Source organism: Mustela putorius, unplaced genomic scaffold (genome assembly GCF_011764305.1).
Source record: "Mustela putorius furo isolate JIRA1106 unplaced genomic scaffold, ASM1176430v1.1 tig00000196_pilon_pilon_pilon, whole genome shotgun sequence".
NCBI classification, from domain to species: Eukaryota; Metazoa; Chordata; class Mammalia; order Carnivora; family Mustelidae; genus Mustela; species Mustela putorius.
The window spans coordinates 12965215-12984263 of NW_025421310.1; the positions used below are offsets into that span (position 1 = coordinate 12965215).

At 50.4% G+C, this 19049-nt stretch overlaps 2 protein-coding genes and 1 long non-coding RNA gene across 6 annotated transcripts; 1 reads left to right on the top strand and 2 right to left on the bottom strand.

The window, feature by feature from the left end:
• Positions 1–195: 195 nt before the first annotated feature.
• CCDC8 (coiled-coil domain containing 8) lies at positions 196–2925 on the bottom strand. The gene is made up of 2 exons (XM_004767523.3): positions 2792–2925; positions 196–2659 (listed from the first exon to the last, which is right to left on the bottom strand). The coding sequence occupies exon 2, from the start codon at positions 2090–2092 to the stop codon at positions 599–601; it is 1494 nt and encodes a 497-aa protein (XP_004767580.1). The 5' UTR covers positions 2093–2659; positions 2792–2925; the 3' UTR covers positions 196–598.
• Positions 2926–5446: 2521 nt separating this feature from the next.
• Positions 5447–17397, top strand: LOC106007332. Of its 3 annotated transcripts, XR_006605821.1 has the most exons (5): positions 5447–5811; positions 7475–7680; positions 9460–9531; positions 12327–12479; positions 17261–17397. It is a non-coding gene; the product is annotated as an uncharacterized LOC106007332 (long non-coding RNA). The 3 variants fall into 3 exon arrangements; XR_001182041.2 differs by lacking the exon at positions 7475–7680 and having other exon boundaries at positions 5461–5811; XR_001182042.2 differs by lacking the exons at positions 7475–7680; positions 9460–9531 and having other exon boundaries at positions 5469–5811.
• PNMA8C (PNMA family member 8C) lies at positions 13326–17443 on the bottom strand. 2 transcript variants are annotated; one of them, XM_004767525.3, is made up of 2 exons: positions 16828–17443; positions 13326–15452 (listed from the first exon to the last, which is right to left on the bottom strand). In XM_004767525.3, exon 1 carries the CDS (start codon positions 17441–17443, stop codon positions 16829–16831), a length of 615 nt encoding a protein of 204 aa, XP_004767582.1. In that variant the 3' UTR covers positions 13326–15452; position 16828. The 2 variants fall into 2 exon arrangements, with proteins under 2 accessions (XP_004767582.1, XP_004767581.1); XM_004767524.3 differs by having other exon boundaries at positions 13326–15837.
• Between the last annotated feature and the right edge of the window lie 1606 nt (positions 17444–19049).

Here is a 19049-nt window from a genome sequence, read left to right on the forward strand (position 1 = left end):
CCACGTTTCCCAGATGATTCTTCTGTCCCTTGTAACTAAGGTTGGGGAAAGTATGTAAGGTCCGGGCCCTGGGGATGACAAGCAAAGTGACAGAAACACAGGGCATCATCCTGGAGGGCGGGAGCATAGGGGACACAAGGGAGTGAGGACACAACCCCGGAGCATTCTTCAGTTGCCCAATCCAAAGCCAGGAAATCCCGTGGTAAACATTTTTATTTGCATGTGGGCTTGCGCCCTTTTTTTAAGTTCAATGATGCTGACAATGTTAAGGGGACAGTAGAAAAGGAGAGAAAAGGAGAGAGGGGGAAGGAGTATCTCTGCTGCTTCCCCCGCTTCAAGCCAAGCACCTAGAATTGCATTGCAGAAGTTAAGATCATGAGCGATGCGACCCCTTTGTATGGTTGTCTTTCTTTACTTTCCTTGGGTGACTAGAAGGAATCTGTTTTTTTTTTTTTAATCAATACATGAAAGATAAACTTCTAATAAGACAGAGGGGTGCTGGGTGGAGATGGGAGGCCCACTGCCCGGCCCTTGTCCACCTCCATTTTCAAGTGTGGCGGCAGGAAGCCATGAGATCCAGGGCACCCCTATCTTCACCTCACAACTGCTCTTCCCGTTCTCCCTGCTCTGCTTCTGCTCTGGCCTCTGCCCTCAACACCCTAAGGCTCCTAGCCTCACCTGCCCTGGGAACTCTCTTGGGCAGGGTTGGCAACCGGGGAGTGTGCCAGAAGGCTCTCCGGCGCTTGCGAAACCATGAAAAACGGCCAGGAGTCTGGAACCTCACTGTCTTGACCTGTTTCCGGACCTTAGCTCCCTGAGTTGTCCCTATGGCCCCCCGAGCAGCTGGGGCTTCAGCCCTTTGGTTCTGTACAGCTTCTGCCCTCTGGTCAGCTGTGGCTTCTGCCCGATCAGATGCAGCCTCGGCCTCCTGGACAGCTTGGGCCTCTGCCCTTTGATTATCTGCAGCCCCTTCCCTCTGATTATTTGCCGCCTCTGCCCTCTGGACAGCTATGACTTCTGCCCCTGGATTATCCTCAACCTCTGCCCTCTGATTTTCTACAGCCTGTATCCTCTGATTATCTGCCGCCTCAGCCCCCTGCACATCTGCAGCCCCTGCTCTCCGATCATCTGCAGCCTCAGCTCTCTGATTATCTGCAGCTTCTGCCCTCTGATCATCTGCTGCCTCAACTCTTTGATCATCTGCAGCCTCGGCCCTCTGATCTGTGGATGCCGCTTCTTCCCTCCTGCAACGGCGAAAAGAGGCCCATTTGATTTTGGGCCTCCATTGTCTCGGGGGCATCTCGGGCTCCCACCCATCTCCTGTGTTGCCCACATGGTCCCCCAGGCTGGCTCTGCCTGACCCCGAGGCCCCAACCCTCTCCGGCCTGGTAGGTGCCTGCTGGGCTTCACCCCCCTCAGGGCTGGACCTGGGCGCCCAACCCTTCACCCTCCGCTTCAGCTTCCCCCAGGACACCTGGCTGACATACTCTCGCCACCTGTCCGCCTTGGACAGCTGCGGCCTGGGGTTGTCCTCGAACATGGGCACAGGCAGGTTCACACGGCGGCGGGCAGGTGGCGCGCTGGGCTTCTTCTCCCCTCGCTGCAGGAAGGCCTCCACCAGCTCCTGGTCATCCTCGCTCTCCAGGTCGCTCCCCAGAAATTTGCTGCCCAGGTAACTGACTGGCATTTTGCGCACTTTCCTGCTGCGCCCCGCGCCTTTGTGACCCTTGTCCCCCTTGTCTCTCTTGTCTCTGGAGGTCTCGAAGTCACTGAACTCGCTGTCGCTGGCATTGCTGCTGTCATAGGTGCCCACCACCAGCCGTGGGGGCGGGGTCGCCATCTGCTGGACTCTCCTCCTCACTCTGGGCTCCTTGGGCTTTTTGGGGGGCTGGGGTGGGTGTGGGGTGCTCTTCTCAATGATGCGGGCCACGTCCTCCAGTGTGCGGCCTTCTTCCTCCAGAAACTGGATCAGCCGCTCGCGAAATTCCGCCTCCTTGGTGGCGGGCTTGGAGATGACCCTCCATACGCCTCCCGCCAGCCTGACCTCCCGGGGGATGAGCAGATAGTCCACGTCCTCCCCGATCTGCAACATCCCCACCGTGGAGTCCTCCTCCCTGCGGAACACCTTGCCGATCTTCTTAAAGGTCCCCACGGGCTTCAGGGCTTCCACGAGGACGTCCAAATCCACGTCTTTGCAGACATCAGGCACGCTCCAGAGGATCAGAGAGTCGGGGGAGGGGAGGAAACCCCAGGGGAACCAGCCCCCCACGTGGCTTTTCTCGAGGGTCTTTAAGATCTCCAGGGTGAAATCGGGAGTGGGGGCAACGACCCCAAACTACACTGTAGGCCTGAGTCTGGTGGGGGGGGGCGTCCCCGCAGAACTGCCAGGAGGGTCTCTCCTTTCCAGCCGAGGATGAGCCGATCCCTCCCAACTTCTCCGCCAGCCACAAAGTCTAATCTTGACCAAGTCCGGCTCCCCCGCCCCAAGGACTGGCGGGAATCCGTTCCCAGGATGCTTACGTGAGCCAGGGAGTGGTCCGTCCTGAGGCTTTGAAGCCCACCGCCAGCTGCAGACGTGGGGTCCGGGTTCCAAATTAGGGCACGGGCTGCCCCCGTGGCTCTTCCTGCGTCGGGGACGCGCCTGCACCTTGGGAGAGGCCTGCGCACACAAAGACCGCTCAGCCGGGGCTATTCAATATGGCCGAGGCGTTTGGAGGCCACAGCCCAGCCCCCCCCCCCTCCCAAAGGGTCTCCCGCCCCCAGGCTGGCGGCCACCCCGGTCCAGGCTGACCTTGACGCGCCAGCAGCCTCCCAGCCCGTGCGCTCAGCGCGAAGGATCGCGCGGGCAGGAAGTTCCTCCTCGCTGTCCCCTAGAGTGAGGCCCACCTTCCCCCTTCTCATTTTACACTCCGGGACTCGGGAAGACTGACAGGGGGGCTGTCCACTCCCTTCGGGGCGCCCTCCCTCCCCTCCCCCCACAGGGGTGTGGCTGCGCTCCGGGCCTCCCTGGGGCCACCGCCTCCAAGCAGACCGCCCCGCCAAGGCCCACGTCAGCACCTTCCGGGGAAAGGCGGCAGTTCCCCAACCTGCCCTTCTAAACGCGGGTTCCAGCCAAGCCCTGGAGGTGGGTGTCTTAATGAGGCCGGCCTTTGGCAAGCCATTGGCACAGTATTGTTAGGCTTCAACATCATGCGACTTTGGTACCCGCAGGTCCTACCTGTTCAAGCACATATGTCATTGGAGAAACGGTACCAGGATCTTACTGCCCCAGGCTCTAGCGTGGGCCTTGGCACACTGCAGGTGCTCAATAAATATTTTGGGGGTGAATGAATGAACCAAAGTGTTGTCCATCAGGAGGAACTGGCTCATTGTACAAGTCTCACACTGGAATACTATGCAGCTATGTAAAAAGAAGCACCTGGTATAAAGGATAGTCAGGTTTTTTGGAGCATTTCCTAGCACTTTCTGTGGATTAACCCCATGAAATCCTCCCTATATATAACATTATGATGCAGGTAATGGGATCATTCCCATTTTACTTTATTTATTTAAAAGATTTTCCATTTATTTACTCGAGATAAAGCAAGAGCGAGAGTACAGAGGGAGTCCACGCTGGACAGAGCCCAACGTGGGGGCTCAATCCCAGGCCCCCGAGATCAGGACCTGAGCCGTAGGCAGCTGCTTAACCAACTGAGCCACCCAAGTGCACAGATCATTCCCGCTTTATAGCTGAGGATGTAAAACCGCTTGCTCAAGTTCCCACAGCCATAAGTGAGAAAAACATGGATTTGAATCTGAAACGGTCCGAGGTCTGTGTGTGTGTGGTGGTGGTGGGGTGGGCAAAGGATCTAGACCTGCAGATGTACTGATCCCAGGTACCAGCATCGCCAACAGTGGCTGTCTCTGGGGAGGGACACTGGGGACAGTACTTTTCCCTTCTCTATCTTCTTGGATTGCTTGGATTTTTAGCAGTCAAAAATGTTAATTAAATAAGTGAAATTCAGGGATGCCTGGGTGGCTCAGTGGGTTGAACCTCTGCCTTCAGCTCAGGTCATGATCTCAGGGTCCTGGGATCGAGCCCCGCATGGGGCTCTCTGCTCAGCAGGGAGCCTGCTTCCCTTTCTCTCTGCCTGCCTCTCTGCCTACTTGTGATCTCTCTCTGTGTCAAATAAATAAATAAAATCTTTAAAAAAAAAAAAGTGAAATTCAAGCAGAGGTCCTCAGAATTAGCCATGGACAGAGAGGGGTCAGGATCCCTGGGATGGGGGGCCCAGGATGTGCCTGGGTAACTCCAAGGCAGCTGGCTCAGCATTAGTACTAATAACGGTGAAACTGCAGGGAGTTTCCTTGGACTGGGCACACTGCTGTGTGCGGGGGGGGGGGGGGGGGCGGGGGGGACTGTTGTTGGGAATTCTCAGAGCTATGTGGTAAGGCGGACCCATGGAAAAGCTCCTGTTTCCCCCTCACTGCCTGCTGTTGACCCCAACCCAGCAGCTGGAGGGAATCTTAAAAACTTAACTCAGATCTGTCTCCTCTTTTATTTTTTTTTAATAAAGATTTTATTTATTTATTTGACAGAGAGAGAGATCACAAGTAGGCGGAGAGTCAGGCAGAGAGAGAGAGAGAGAGAAGCAGGCTCCCGCTGAGCAAAGAGCCCGATGCGGGGCTCGATCCCAGGACACTGAGATCATGACCTGAGCCGAAGGCAGCGGCTTAATCCACTGAGCCACCCAGACACCCCTCTGTCTACTCTTTTAAAAATCCTCCATCCTACTCAGAGTAAAATCCAAGTCCTCACTGTGGGCCACAAAGCCCTAGCATACCTCCTCCATTTCCCTCTCTCTTTCTCTCCTTCTCACTGACTGTGCTCCAGCCACCCCCACCTCTTCACTGTTTATTAGAGGTCCCACTCATTTCCACCTCAGGGCCTTTGCACTTGCTTTTCCCAACCTCCAGGTTGTTATGGCTCTGCCTTCTCTTGGCAATTTACCTCTGCCCAAATGTTTTTTTGGGGTGGTCATTCTACACCCCACCCCGTTCCCTGCACCCCAACAATAGGAGTGGCCTCTACCCTCTCCTGAGTCCTCTATCTCAGGAATCCTTAACCCTTTCTAAGTGTTATGGGGCCCTATTCAAGATAAAGTTTTTCAGTGCATAGAACCACATCCATCGGATTACAAAGGAAACCAATTATAATGAAACATACAACCGTTAAAAGAGAAAAATTTTAACAGCAAAAAAACCCTGTAAAATAACAATGACTTTACTACAAGGTATAAAAAAGAAACATCATTTTATTTAACTCACGACCTGGGATTTTATGTAGCTCTTGAAAGAACCAGGCAGATGTGGAGAGAAAGAGGGAGGGAGCGGGAGAGAGGGAAGGAAAGGCTGGTGAAGATCTCAGCGAGGCCTTTGCACAATTATTGGCTTGTTTGGGTTGTTTTTGCCTTTGCAGAGCCCGGTCGGTAGGCTTTGCTGGATTTTCTCCTTCTTCTCAAAGGCTCCAACCCAGCCGAAGCGCTCAGCCCCCGCCTGGCCTCCAACCGCCCGGCTCCTCCCTTGTGCGGAGTTTCCAGCCGCCCAGCGGTCTCCACGGCAACGCAGAGGCAAGCTTTAGCGCGGGTCCGCTCTGGGAGGGGAGTGTCCCGCGTGGGGAGCCGGCCGCACCTCTTCTGGGCTCCTTTTCCCTACTTTAGGCCTGATCCCCTACTCAGCTTCCCGGAAAAGCTACCCGTTTGAGGAATAGTTGGTTTATGGATCCAAGTCCAAAAACTCGAGACTTCCAAGTGGAATGACCTCGCAGATGAGGTACATGCGTTCTGCAACTGGGAAAGGGGTGTGTGTGTGTGTGTGTGTGTCTGGGAGTGCGGCGGGGTGGGGAGGATTATCCTCGAAATGAAAACCTCAAACGTTCAACATTCTTACAAAAATTGCCAACCCCTGCGCAGTTCTGCTCTGAGTGTTTTAGATTACTCAGATCCCTGGCAGCAGAAAGCCTTCTCCAGCCGCCCCAGAACAAATGATAATCACGGTTCCCATTTTTATACGTGTTTAAAAGAGATGAAAAATCCAAAAAGAGTGGGGGAAGAAAGCAAAACGTGGCCCGGATCGCTCTACCCAGCTACACTTGCTTGTCACTTTAAAAAATAATACTAAAGGGGCGTCTGGGTGGCCTGGGTCCAGATTCCAGAGTCTTGGCCTCCAGCCCCACCTTGGGCTCCTGGCTCAGCGGGGAGCCTGCTTCTCCCTCTCCCTCTGCCTGCCTGCCGCTCCCCACTGAGCTCTCTCTGTCAAATAAATAAATAAAATAAAAAATAAGTAAAAAATACTAAAAGTGACTCACACCAGTTAAGAAAATGAAGTTCCAGAAAGGTATAAAGTGAAAAACAAGTCTCTCTCCCAGCCCCCAGCCTTTTCCCGCGAAGTAACCACAGGGAAATACATTCTGTGTTTTTGCAGGGAAAAAAAAAAAAAGCTTACATGTATAATTTTAGAATTTACCCCAGGGGATTTTTCACATTTTTATCATGGTGCTTACAACTTCCTAGTATTTTCTTATTTATTTATTTACTTTTTGTTTGTTTGTTGTCTCACTATTCAAATACTGGCCCCATGAGGGGAGGGACATCTGTCTGGTTTGGTCACTGCCCAATTCTCAGAACCTAGAACGGTGTGGGTAGGTGCTCAAAATAGTTGTTGAGTGAATGAACCAGGATTGCACTAGATCTATTACTGTAAATTTCGCTTTTTACACTGAATGGCTAGTCTTGAAGTCCTTTCCGCATCTGTGCAGGCAAATCAGTGTCGGTTTCCTTTTATCGTGACAATTTCCACCCTTCTTTGGGTATGCCCAAAAGCAGAGAGCATGATAATCCTGATAATAATTCACTTTGTTAATAAATAATACATTATATGTTAATAAAAAATTAAAAAGTAAAAAGAAATTCACTTTGATCAAGCTCCTACCTTCTCCCTGTCCCTGTGCAATTTTTCTTTTACTCCTTACAACCTCTCTCTCTCTCTCTCTCTTTTTCTTTTAAGATTTATTTATTTATTTGAGAGTTGGAGAGAGAGAGAGAGCATGCAGGGAAGGACAGAGGGATGGAGAATCTCCAGCAGACTCTTGGCTGAGCTTGGGGTGCTCAATTTCATGACCTTGAGATTATGACCCTGAGATCATGACCTGAGCAGAAAGCAAGAGTCTGATGCTTAACTGACTGAGCCACCCAAGTGCCCCACTCCTCACGACCCTTCTTAAGCAAGTATTCCCATTTTCCAGATGAGAAAAAATGAGGCCAAAACAAGCTTTGAATCACTCAGGCCTCCTTTATCTTCCCAATTGCCTATGGTGGCCTGGAGATGGGGAGCCAGTTGGTGAGCTTTCTCTGAACACTTCTCTCCCAGGTGACCTTTGGTTTGTTTGCTTGTTTGTTTGTCTGTTTGTTTAAGATTTTATTTATTTATTTGACAGAGAGAGAGAGCACAAGTAGGCAGAGCGGCAGGCAGAGGGAGAGGGAGAAGCAGGATCCTGCTGAGCAGGGAGCCTGATGCAGGGCTCGATCCCAGGATTTCGGGTTCCTGACCAGACCTTAAGGCAGACGCCGGCCTCCAGAACTGGCCTCATAGTCAGGACACCCCTGCCTCCCACCTCTTCAACGCAAAATCTGGGGCTTTTTGGTGAGTCTGGAAGGAAAGTCAACAGAATAATTGTATATTTGAAAAATTGTTTGTTCATTCATTCATTCATGTGTCACATTTCTCTAAAGCAGTGAGGCGCAAATCTGGTTGTATATCAGAATCACGGCGAGAGTTCTAGAAATCACAATTTCCCGAGTCCAACCTACCGGATCAGAACATCTTAGGACGTGGTGGGGCGGGGGCGGGGGTACAGCATTACAAAAATAATCTCCTTGAGTGACTCTGACGGAGGTGATGGTTGGTAGGGCTGGGTAGAGGTAAGGGAGGAATGTGGCCAGCTGGAAATACCACACAGCGCCTGCAAACCAGCCAGACTGGGAATTAGGGTTTCTCTACTTTTTAGCAGCATAGAGGGACCCTTAAAGCGGGGGAGGGGTGGGAATCTCAGATTCTCAGAGATCTTGTAAGAGTTTGGATAGTGGTTCCCCCCAGATTTCAGGTTCAAATCTCTGGAATTTGAAAGTATTACTTTATATGGGAAAGGATCTTTACAGGTGTAATGAAGGGTTTGGGGATGAGGATGCCCTAGATTATCTTGGCAGGACAGCAGGAATGTCCTCAGAAGAGAGAAGCAGAGAGAGATATACACAGACACAGAGGAGAAGCCATGAAGAGTCAGAGGAGGCAGTGTGCCCACTGAGGCAGAGACTGGGGTGATGTGGCCATGAGCCAGAGGGCACCAGGAGCCATGAGAGGCTGGAAGAGGCAAGGGGCCTCCCCTAGAGCCTTCAGAGGGAGCTCAGCCTTGCCAGCCCCTTGATTTCTGACTTCTAGCCTCGAGGGAATAAAGTGCTGTTGTTCTGAGTTGCTTAGTTTCTAGTGAGTTGCGACAGCAGGCACATGGAACAAATCTAGACACCCCCCGCCCCCTGCCAAGTGTGGCTGCTAATCCCCCTGGACTCCAATGAGGAAAGTTCCAAATTAAAACATCTAAGTTTTAGCCGGTCACCTTGTCTCGCAAGAATCATTATCTGCAAAACAAATTACTGTGCTGTCTCCTGATCCCCCAGGTTCAGGTATGGGTGATGAGAACCTTAGAAGGGTTTTCAAGGGTCCACAGCCCCTGCCTGCAGAACTTCTCTCCACTGCCCAGCCTCACCCCAGGGTGATCCAGAGGTTAGATGTCTCTGTTTTCAGGAGTCTATGAAACCTTTGGCATTATATACCTAATTTTCCCATAAAGATGCCTCTTTTTATGTATTCGTGACTGTCCTCAGCAATCCCTGCTAATATCAACCCATTTCACAGATGAGGGGATTGAGGCATGGAAATGAAGTAATTCCCCCAGGCAGCCCACCTCCCAACCACCCCACTCTTGTTTTCATTAAAAAAAAAATCATTTCTATTGGAAGTATAATTTACGTCTTATACAATGTACTCTTCTTAATGTCCCATGTGGTAAGTTTGATTGACCGATTGATTGATTTGAGAGAGAGAGAGAGAGCATGCACAGTGGGGAGGAACAGAAGGAGGGAGAGAATCTTAAGCAGCTTCTAGGCCCAGTGCAAGTCTGACACAGGGCTCGATCTCATCACCCTGAGGTCATGACATGAGCCAAAACCAAGGGTCGGATGCTTCAAGTGGCTGAGCCACCCAGGCACTCCTCGTCTTATAAGCTTTAACATCATCATCACCACAATCAAGACAGAGAAGGCTTATATCACCCCCCAAAGTTCCCTTGTGCCCTTTGTGGCCATCCCCTCTGCTTACCTACCCCCAGCTATGCTTACCTACCCCAACTTCCTTTCTGTCCCTTAGAGGATGCTGCTTTGGAGTTTTCTAGAAAAAGAATCACTGAGTATGTGTCCTGTTTGGCTTCTTGCCCTTGAGGTAAGGATTTCGAGACTTGCCTATGTGGCTGTGCGCATCCGTAGTTCATTCTTTTTGTTGCTTTGTGACGGTCTGTGAGTGTGAATCTACCATAGTTTCTCTCTTCACCTGTTGGTAGAGATCTGGGTTGTTCCACGATGGGGTGCTTATGAATAATACCCTAGATAATATTTTAAAAGATTTTATTTAGGGGCTGCCTGGGTGGCTCAGTGGGTTAAGCCGCTGCCTTCAGCTCCAGGTCATGATCTCAGGGTCCTGGGATCTAGTCCCACATCGGGCTCTCTGCTAGGCAGGGAGCCTGCTTCCTCCTCTCTCTCTCTCTACTCTCTCTACTCTACTTGTAATCTCTGTCAAATAAATAAAATCTTTAAAAAAAAGATAAAGATTTTATTATTTGAGGGGCACCTGGATGACTTAGGCATTAGGCATTTACCTTGGGCTCAAGTCATGATCCTGTGGTCCTGGGATGGGGCCCGCATCAGGCTCCCTGCTCTGCAGGAAGACTTCTCCCTTTCCCACCTCCCCCTGCATGTGCTCCTCTCTTGCTGTGTCTCTCTCTGTCAAATAAATAAAGATTTTATTTATTTGAGAGAGAAAAAGAGAGCGCCTGCGTGCGCACAAGTGGGGAGGAGGGGCAGAGGAAGAGGGAGAAGCCAACTTCCTGCTGAGCCGGAAGCCCAGTGCCAATGCAGGGTGTGGGGGATCTTGATCAAAGGGCCCTGAGATCATGACCTGAGCTGAAGTCATGCGCTTAACAAACTGAGCCACCCGGGTGCCCCTCCAGAGCTCATATTTATAATGCACGGTATACCCTGACTTTGCTGCAATAAAACTGTGGCATGGGATGTGTTAGTCCAGCTTTACAGATGGGGAAACAGGCCAGAAAGGTGGAGTCACCTCCCTGAGAGCACACCACCAGCTGGTAGCAGAGTTAAGACTTGAACCCAGGTCTGTCGGCAAAGCTCTGAGTCCTTGGGCGCTCTCTCCATCGTGTACCCTGTTGATACTCAGGCCCAGCTTGGATGCTGTCTCCCAAGGGGGGTACTCACCCTTTGCCCAGGTTCCAAGACAGCCTTTTGTCAGAACACAGAGAACATACTGTCTTCTGAGGAAGCTGGGCCCACATTCAGTTCAGGAATGTGAGATCTAAAACCAGGCTAACATGCTCTTTGTCCATGAAAAACACAGTCAGCTAGACCCAGGACCCCAGTGGCCAACGCTTAATGTCTACCTTCCTCTTAGCCATTGTGCCACATCATTCATATGTCAGAATGGGGATACTCCTCCCCACAGCTGGTGAAATAGGTTACTGCTATTCCCGTTTTACAAATCAGCAAGGAGACACAGGCTCAATGGCTCTCCCAGGCTCATTGTGCTTTGGGGAAGTGGAGGAGTCAGAATTCGAACCCAGGCCACACGTCCAACACTATTCTTCACCTCCAAACCTCCATACACCAGACAGAGGCCTCTGCTGCTTTATTTGGCAGGTTGCCTAGTGAGCAAGTCAATTAGAGGAGTTTCAGATTCAGTTCCCGTGTTCATGTCATAGATATTCATCTGTATTCTGTTTATTACTGTAATGACCGAGTCTTTTATTTTCCATATTCTGATGCATGGGTATCTGTAGCCTGGCTGACCTTTGAGGGACTGCCCCTCCCAGGTTCAGGCAATTCCAAGAGAAAGTAAACACTGCCTGCCCTTGAACATGTTCTTCAAATGCAAACCAACCAGTCCAGAGCCCACACCTCCAGCCCTCACATTCTGGCACCATCCACCTGCCCTATGCATCCCAGGGCCAGGTCCCAGACAACTAGGGACAGCCCCTAAACCCCAGCATCTGCTGAAATTATTCATTTATTTTACACACACACAGAGAGGGTACAAGTAGGGGGAGCAGCAGAGGGAGAGGGAGAAACAGGCTCCCTGCTGAGCGGGGAGCCAGAAGTGGGCCTCCATCCCAGGACCCTGGAAACATGATCTGAGCTGAAGGCAGATGCTTAACCAATTGAGCCACCCAGGCACCCCTGAAATTATTCAAACTAACCAATCATAAGTCTGCTTACCTTGCCTCACTCATTACTTCCTGCAGAAACCATAATAAAAGCTTTTGCCTAGGGTTCCCTCTCTCCTCCCTCCTAACCAATGGCAGATGGTTTTCTCCTGTGGCACCCCATGGTGTAACATGTTCCATTTTCTTGGGCTCTGTGAATATAACAAACTCTCTTTTCAATGACAGTCATCCCCTGATCTCTTGGCCTTACCATCCCTAAATAAAAATAAAACCTACCTTAAAACAATCACACATGTATGTGAATTTTTGGAGTACCTACTGTGTGCCGGGCACAGTGTTGGGCTGCAGGGATACTATGAGACAGACCCAGCTCTGCTTCCTGGGAGCTCATAGTCTTACAAGGAGGAGTGGCATTAAACAAAGATCTCTACAAATAAATTAATCACCATTGAGAGACATACCAAGCCAGAAAAATACAGGGGAGCTATAAGGAGATAAAAGGGGGAGGGGATAATTCATCCTGTGGTGGCACGGAAGACTTCCTAGAAAAAGAGACCCAAGGGGTAAGAATCAGGGGGAGTCATGCAAGAGCATCCCAGGCAGAGGCAACAACAGGGACAAAAGTTCTGGGGTGGAGAGGAGCATGTCTTGGGATGGCTAGAGTGTCGTGAGATGGGGTGCTGAGGCAGGCAGGGTTTGATGGGCTCTACAGATGTTGAACTTTCTTCTGAAGGGGGATGGAGTCAGTAGAGGAGTGACTAAACAGACCGATTTGTCATTGTAGAGGGATCCAGCAGTCGCCAGAAAGCAGAGGGAGCCCAGCAGCCCAAGCGCAGAGGAGAAATACCCGGACCTCTCTCTCCTCCCGCCCTCTGATTCCTGACGCTGCCTCCCATTGGCTGATCCAGACCGGAAGTCATCTGGCAAAGGCGCTTCGGTAATGCAGTGCACGGACGTGGCCTCCCGGGGTGCGGAGCAGGGTAGAGAAGCACAGAGAGGCAATCTGGGAACCCAGGGAGAAACACCAGCGTCAGCCCTATGGGAATCACATATAGGTTGGCCTCTCAGCGGTTCCCAGCCCTCCTTCAGAATCCCTGGTCCTCACCGAGGACTGTTGGAGGAACGCAGACTGTCCTCAGATAGCCCTGGACTGCGGTCCTTCTTGAGCTTTCCTGTGTGGTTTTAGGCAGGCCACTTAACCTTTCTGAGCTTCCTTTTCCTTATCCATAGAGTGAAATGAAGATCATCGTGGTAGTACGTCTCATAATCGCTAATCTTTAATGAAATTCAACTAACTCAGAAAGCTTTGCATCACCCCATCTCTCCAGAAAAGTGAGGGAAAAAAATTTAGAGGCAAGATCTAGACTAATATGAGGCTCTTTATAGTCTGAATTTATTTCCTTTCATGTCAATATCCTATATTTCCCTACAGAATACTAATGGACTTGATTATGGGAATTACCCAAACCTGTCCATGGGGTGAATTACGCGTTATAAGATATAGTTACTGTACCAGTTTCCTGAGATCCCAAACTTCCTGAATTCTTTTTTTTTTTTTTTAAGTTTAAGTATTCCCTACACCCAATGTGGGGCTCGAACACACAACCCTAAGATCAAGAGTCACATGCTCTTCCAACTGAGCCAGCCAAGTGCCCCCCAAACTCTGAATTCTGAAGTGCATCTGACCTGGAGGTTTTGGATAAGGTGTTGTGGACCCACAGTGCCAAACCTTGGCGGTTGGGAAGATTCCACAAATTAATGAGTACAAAAGATTGTGCACAGTGCTTGGAGCACAGAAGAGCTGTTATTTATTATTTTATTCCAGATAAACAATTTCGCCATCTCCATCAGTCACTGGGACCCACTGGGATAGAAGATCCCAGTGTGTTTTGTATTTTATTGGCCATGAGATCTGATGCTACCCCTTAAAACAATAATACAGCCCTAGAAAACTTCAGGCAACCATGGAAGCAGTTTTTACAATGTTTGTTTGTTTCTTTCTTTCTTTGTTTTTTACCACATAGATTATTTTCCCCTTTTTTAAAAAAAAAGATTTATTAATTTGAGAGAAAGAGAGCATGCACGAGTGAGGGAAGTTGCAGAGGAGGAGAGATAGAATCTCTAGCAGACTCCCCACTGAGCACAGAGTCCAGTATGGGGCTTGATCCTGTGACCCTGAGATTATGACTTGAGGTGAAATCATGAACCAGATGTTTAACAGCCTGAGCTACCCAGGCACTCCTAGATTATTTTTCCAGATTAGATCTAGTGTGGATTCCCCCAACATATCAAAAAGCATACTGTGATTTCATTCACATACATTTATTTTGCAAGTTCCTATTTATACAATAGAGTGTCAACCACAAAGAACAGTGAAGAGTTTGAGTGGAACCCTGTCTTGAGAAATGGGGCTTCACCAGGCCAACTGTGGGCGTCTCCTAGCCTGCACATCCAATTTATCTGGGAATTTCCACTTAGGATTTGCTGTGTGCCAGCCAGGTCTTGACTCATACAGATAACTGGCTTCAAATGGTAGCCAATTGACACAACTGCTTGTTGCTATGTTGCTATGTCAGGAAACTTCCAGAAAACCTCGAGAAGGGGTAGGAGATTGGGTTTTAGGGGCAACAATGAACACTGAATCACACTCATGTTGTGTATCACACATATGGATGTTGTGCGGGAAACACCCCAAACCCACAATATGCACAAATTCAGTCTCTATGCTGCAATAGACAATAAGGAATGTCACACTGTCCCTTGTTATGATACAATGACTGTGCCTTCATGGGAGAATGGCATGCAACAAGCTAATGTGCCTGAGGTCTTATTCAAGCCCAGACTCTGAGGAAACAGCGAACACAGTAACATAATACACTGCGAGTGAGGTTGCCCGGCTGGAAACTTACAAGGGAGAGAAAGGTCAATAGAGCACTATGACCACAGATGCACTTGCAAGAACAGTAAATATATATGCAGGGATGGCAGGAAAAGCTTCATCCCGACCATTGCACAAAAGAAAAGGATGGTGAGGCTGATGATTCAGAGCCAGCTGAGGGAGATTACAGAAATCAGAGTCTTCCAGATTTTTAGGGTGTCATTGCCTGTGAACTCTAAAAATTCCTTCTGTCTTGATGCTTGCTGGGAATGCAATGACCTAAAAGGGATTTATGACTGCCTGAGTGTGGGTTTCTTGCCTGCACCTTGGCTGCCAAGGTTGGGGGGGTGCATAGGCTCTGTTCGGTGTGGGAGCTCAGGGGGTAGCCTCACAGAAATAAGAACAGGAGTTGGATGCTGGAATTCACAGACGTGACTGATGCCCACCACAGTAATATGTTGGGGGGGGGTCTCCATTATCACACTTTGGTAGGTGAGAATCAGAGTGGCATGCATGTAAATTACATTTTTTTTTTTAAACCAAAGAAATTCAGCCCAAACCTTTGCAAATCCCTGAACTAGTGGAAGTTTGCAAATTCGCAGACTGGATGTCCCTGAATAAGAGCTCTATCTACCTATGGACGTTTGGATTTTACCAATTCTTTTTTTGTTTGTTTGTTTTTGTTGTTCTTCACCATCATGGGGGACTCCAAGTTAATGTTGTTAATGGGTAACTCTTGAGGGTGACCTCCTAATTATTTACCTCCTTTTGGACCATTTCCTGAAAGTCTTGCCTTTTGTTCTTTAGAGTGGGGTGGCCCCTGTGCCTAAGTTGGAGCTTCTGGAATGGAATTTGGGGAGACCCATATCTTAACCCCTGGGGCCAATCGGAGCAGAAGAGTCCCATGTGTGACCATCCCTTGTAAAGGAGACCAAGTGTGTACAGGACAGCGACAGCTTTTGACAGTCAAATACAGAGCGCTGGGCTCCTCAGGTGTGGCCAGCAGGCAACTCACTTGGTCAGGCATCGTTTCTGCAAAACAGGGTGGTCCACTCTGGATGAGAGTTACCTTCAAGGTCCATGCTTTTAAAAGACAAAAAACAAAACAAAACAAAAACAAAAACAAAATCCAAAAAAACAAAAAAACGGGTCTAGACTTTGCAATGGCAGGATCTCCAGCAGGGTCCAAAGCTAGAAGGGTCTGTGTCTCTTCCTGGCAACACATACTCAACCAGAGGGGCTGTCCCTGACAGCAGGACTCAGGGGGTTGCGGAGAGGAGATAGTGGCTTTTCTCCAGAGCAGGGATCTCCCCGACGTGGTCCTCTGGCTTGGCTTTTCCTCAACTCTGCCAAGAGACCTTCTCCAAATCCTTGGAGTCACGGACCCTGTTTCTCCTCTTCTGTTTCCTGCAAACACCTGCTCATGCAGGGGGTGAAGGGGGGACACACAACACGACAACCTGCGGTCTCCATGGCAACAGTCCAGATGATGCGGAGCTCGGCTAGGACTGTGGGACTGCGACCTCCCAGCTGATCCCTTGGGGTCTCCAGGTTGTTCAGCGTTGTTTGCTGGTGGTCACTCAAAAGTTACCCTCACCCACTCAGATAATGCTCACACACACACTCAGGTGTTGCCCCCACAGCTACACGTAGCCCACAACTACTCAATGCTACTCGCTCTAACTCATATATTACGTTCATACTCAGATGCTGCCCACACATGCAAATGGGACCGTGCTCCCTTATGTACTCGGGTAACTCAGATGTTCCTCACACCTGCTCAGATATTAATCCGAGTGCCACGAGGGCGAAATTTGGGTCTGTTTGAACCCTGCAGTTTGCCCAGTGCCTGAAACCATGCCTGGTACACTGTGGGCACTCAGAAAATGTTTGTTGAATGACTTAGTGATCCATGCCCAATCAGATATTACCCACATCTACTCAAACAGTCCCTATGCCCACTCAGAGGTGCCCCAGTAACTCACATGTTCCCCAGTCTCTACGAGTGCCATGAAGGCAGGGATCTGTGTTGGATTTGCTTCCTTCTCCCAGCTCCTAGAATCACCTGGGGGACAGGAGGTGTGTGATAGATAGCCATAGAGTGAATGAATGAATGAATGAATGGCCCATGCTCAACCAGGCATTACCCCCATCACTCAGATGTACCCCACAAGTTAACTCAGATCCAAATGCCCCCCTTACTCACACTAGTCAGATGTTGCCCACGATCACGCAGATGATGCCCATGCTCATTCACAGTGGCCCACACACTGGAGTCCTACTCCCCACCTCCCCCACATTCTCCACACTCAGTCCACTTCCCCAGACCAATTCAAAGCCTACCTCTGCCCCTTCCCCTCATCACCCACACCCACTCAGAGGGCCCCTCTCACCCTCCCTGCCTCACCTCACAGCTTCTTGTCAGATGCAGGGTGCCGTCGACGGGTTTTCTTGTGTTTTCGCTTGCCTCTCTTGTCATCTCCAGCCTTACTCTGCTTCTCCACGGAGTCCAGAGCTGGCGCCCCGTCAGTGCCCGCCGGGGCCCCAGCCCCCAGCTTCTCCCCGGGCCCGGGTGCCTGGCTCTTTCTGGCAGGAAGCTCTCGGGGGCCCGGCACTGTTGGGCATAGCTCCTGCCTCAGGACCCGGGCCACGTCCTCCACCGTCCTGCCCTCACTTTGCAGGAAAAGGTTCAACTTGGTCAGGAATTCAATGTCCTGTTTCCGGGGCATGTAGACCACTCTCCACATGCCGCCCTTGCCCTTGAACTCCCTGGGGATCACGGCATAATTGATGTCTTCCTCCAGCCTGATGATGGCTGCCTTGGATCTGTCTTCTTCCAGAAAGGCCTTCCCGGCCACTTCGAACTTGCCCAGAGGCTTCAGAGGGACCCGTATGATCTCTTCAAACTCCTCATGGTTGCAGTCTTCCGGTATTCCCAGGATCATCAGGGACTTGTAACTGTCCACCTCGAGCGCCTTGCACCCGTGCTCCAACAGAGCGATGTCCTTGACCCCGAAGAGCATCTTGCCCAGCTCCCGGAGGCAGCAGTATGCCTGCTTGTGCACACTGGAGCTGCCTCGGGAATGCACGAAATTATCCAGGATGCCACGATCCCTTCCCAAAGGCTCAGTAAGAGGGAGGCCTCAAGGGCCCGATTTATCCCTCTAGCAGAGGATGCCCCTGGCTCAGCCCGCAGGGCTGCGGTGTCCAGCTCTCTGTAACCTCCCCCGAGAAGGCTCTTGGGAATTCCCAGGGACTTACGCACAGTGAAACGGAGGTGGCGTCTGCCAGCAGGCTCTTGGGTCCCGAATCTGGGCAAGGCTGCACCAAGGAGGGTATAAAGATGCACTTCCCCTTTCTTGGTGATGGTCTCCAGAGGTCTCACCCGTCCTGGCAGCCTCAGCAAATCTGGGATGGCGGGTCTGTCTCCCTGGGGCTGCTGCTACCGGGGTGTCGTGGATGGGGGCTCAGAAAGCAGGGTGGCTGGTCACTCGCGGCTGGCCCTGGGGTTGCCCTCAGTGCCCTGTGGCCCCGGAGAAGACAAGGATGTGGCCGCTGCACTTGCTCCAGCAGTGACGTCACCGCCTCCTTCCGCTGCTCTGCGGCCAGAAGTCTCCATGGCAACCGCTGGAGCATCGCCTCTGCCATTGACCGGGGCCAGCCGCATTGAAATCCGAGTCCAGGGGGTCACTCAGAGGTGAGGGGTCAGCCACCTGCCTTCAAAAGCACCCTCCCTTCTCCTTTGAGAAAATGGCTGATTCCAGGGGAGAGGGGACAGAGGAGATACAAGTAGAGCCTGGAGCATCTTTGGGCGGGGGTGTGAGGGGGGCGGACAGAGAGTAAGGAAATGCTCAAAGAATAATGAGAACAGGTGGAAGGACAGAGAGCCAGCTTGAAGGGCTCCCACTGGCCAAATCTGGGACAGTTTGAGCCTCAGGGTTAAAACTGAGATCATAAACTTCTTGATAAAATAAAAATCCATGAGTCTGTGGAAGAATGTGGGCTCTACGTTGTCTGACATAAAACTTATGAACCAAAGGGAACAAGAGTCTCTTTACCTTGGAATGTCCTTGTTTGTAGGATACACCCAACAGCATTCAGGGCACCATGCTGACAATTTTCTTGGAAAATGTTTCAGGAGGGAAAAGAGTTCTTTGTACTGTACTTGCAACTTTCCTGTAAGTCTGTGTTTTTTTTTTTTTTCAAATATATTTTTTAAAAAGAAAAAAAATAATCTGCGCATGTGATCACCTTCACAATGTCCTTTTATCCCCTCCCTGCCCCAGTAATAAAAGCCATCAAGTTAAATTTGGATCGACATCCTCCGAACTCCCAGCTTCAGAGTGGGTCAAAGAATGGCCAGAACTAATCAGCATAATCCCACCCCCCATCACAGTGATTGGTTCAGAAATGGTCACCTAGGTAACCCAGGTCTAAGCCAATCAGTGTATTTCATCTCCCTGCTCAGAGATTGGTGAAGGGTGGATACCTGATCTCAGACCAATTAGAAAGAAGCTCCGGATATTTGAGGCTAAATTAGGAGGAATATACTCTTTCCTCCCAGATGTGAAAGAATAAATACGGGAGCTGCAAGAGGTCATCTTGAAACCACGCGAGAAAGCATTCTGA

Bases quoted from the DNA above. Each gene is read 5' to 3' on its own strand.
- CCDC8 (XM_004767523.3), bottom strand. From the start codon at position 2,092: ATGTTGCAGATCGGGGAGGACGTGGACTATCTGCTCATCCCCCGGGAG.
- PNMA8C (XM_004767525.3), bottom strand. From the start codon at position 17,443: ATGCTCTTCGGGGTCAAGGACATCGCTCTGTTGGAGCACGGGTGCAAG.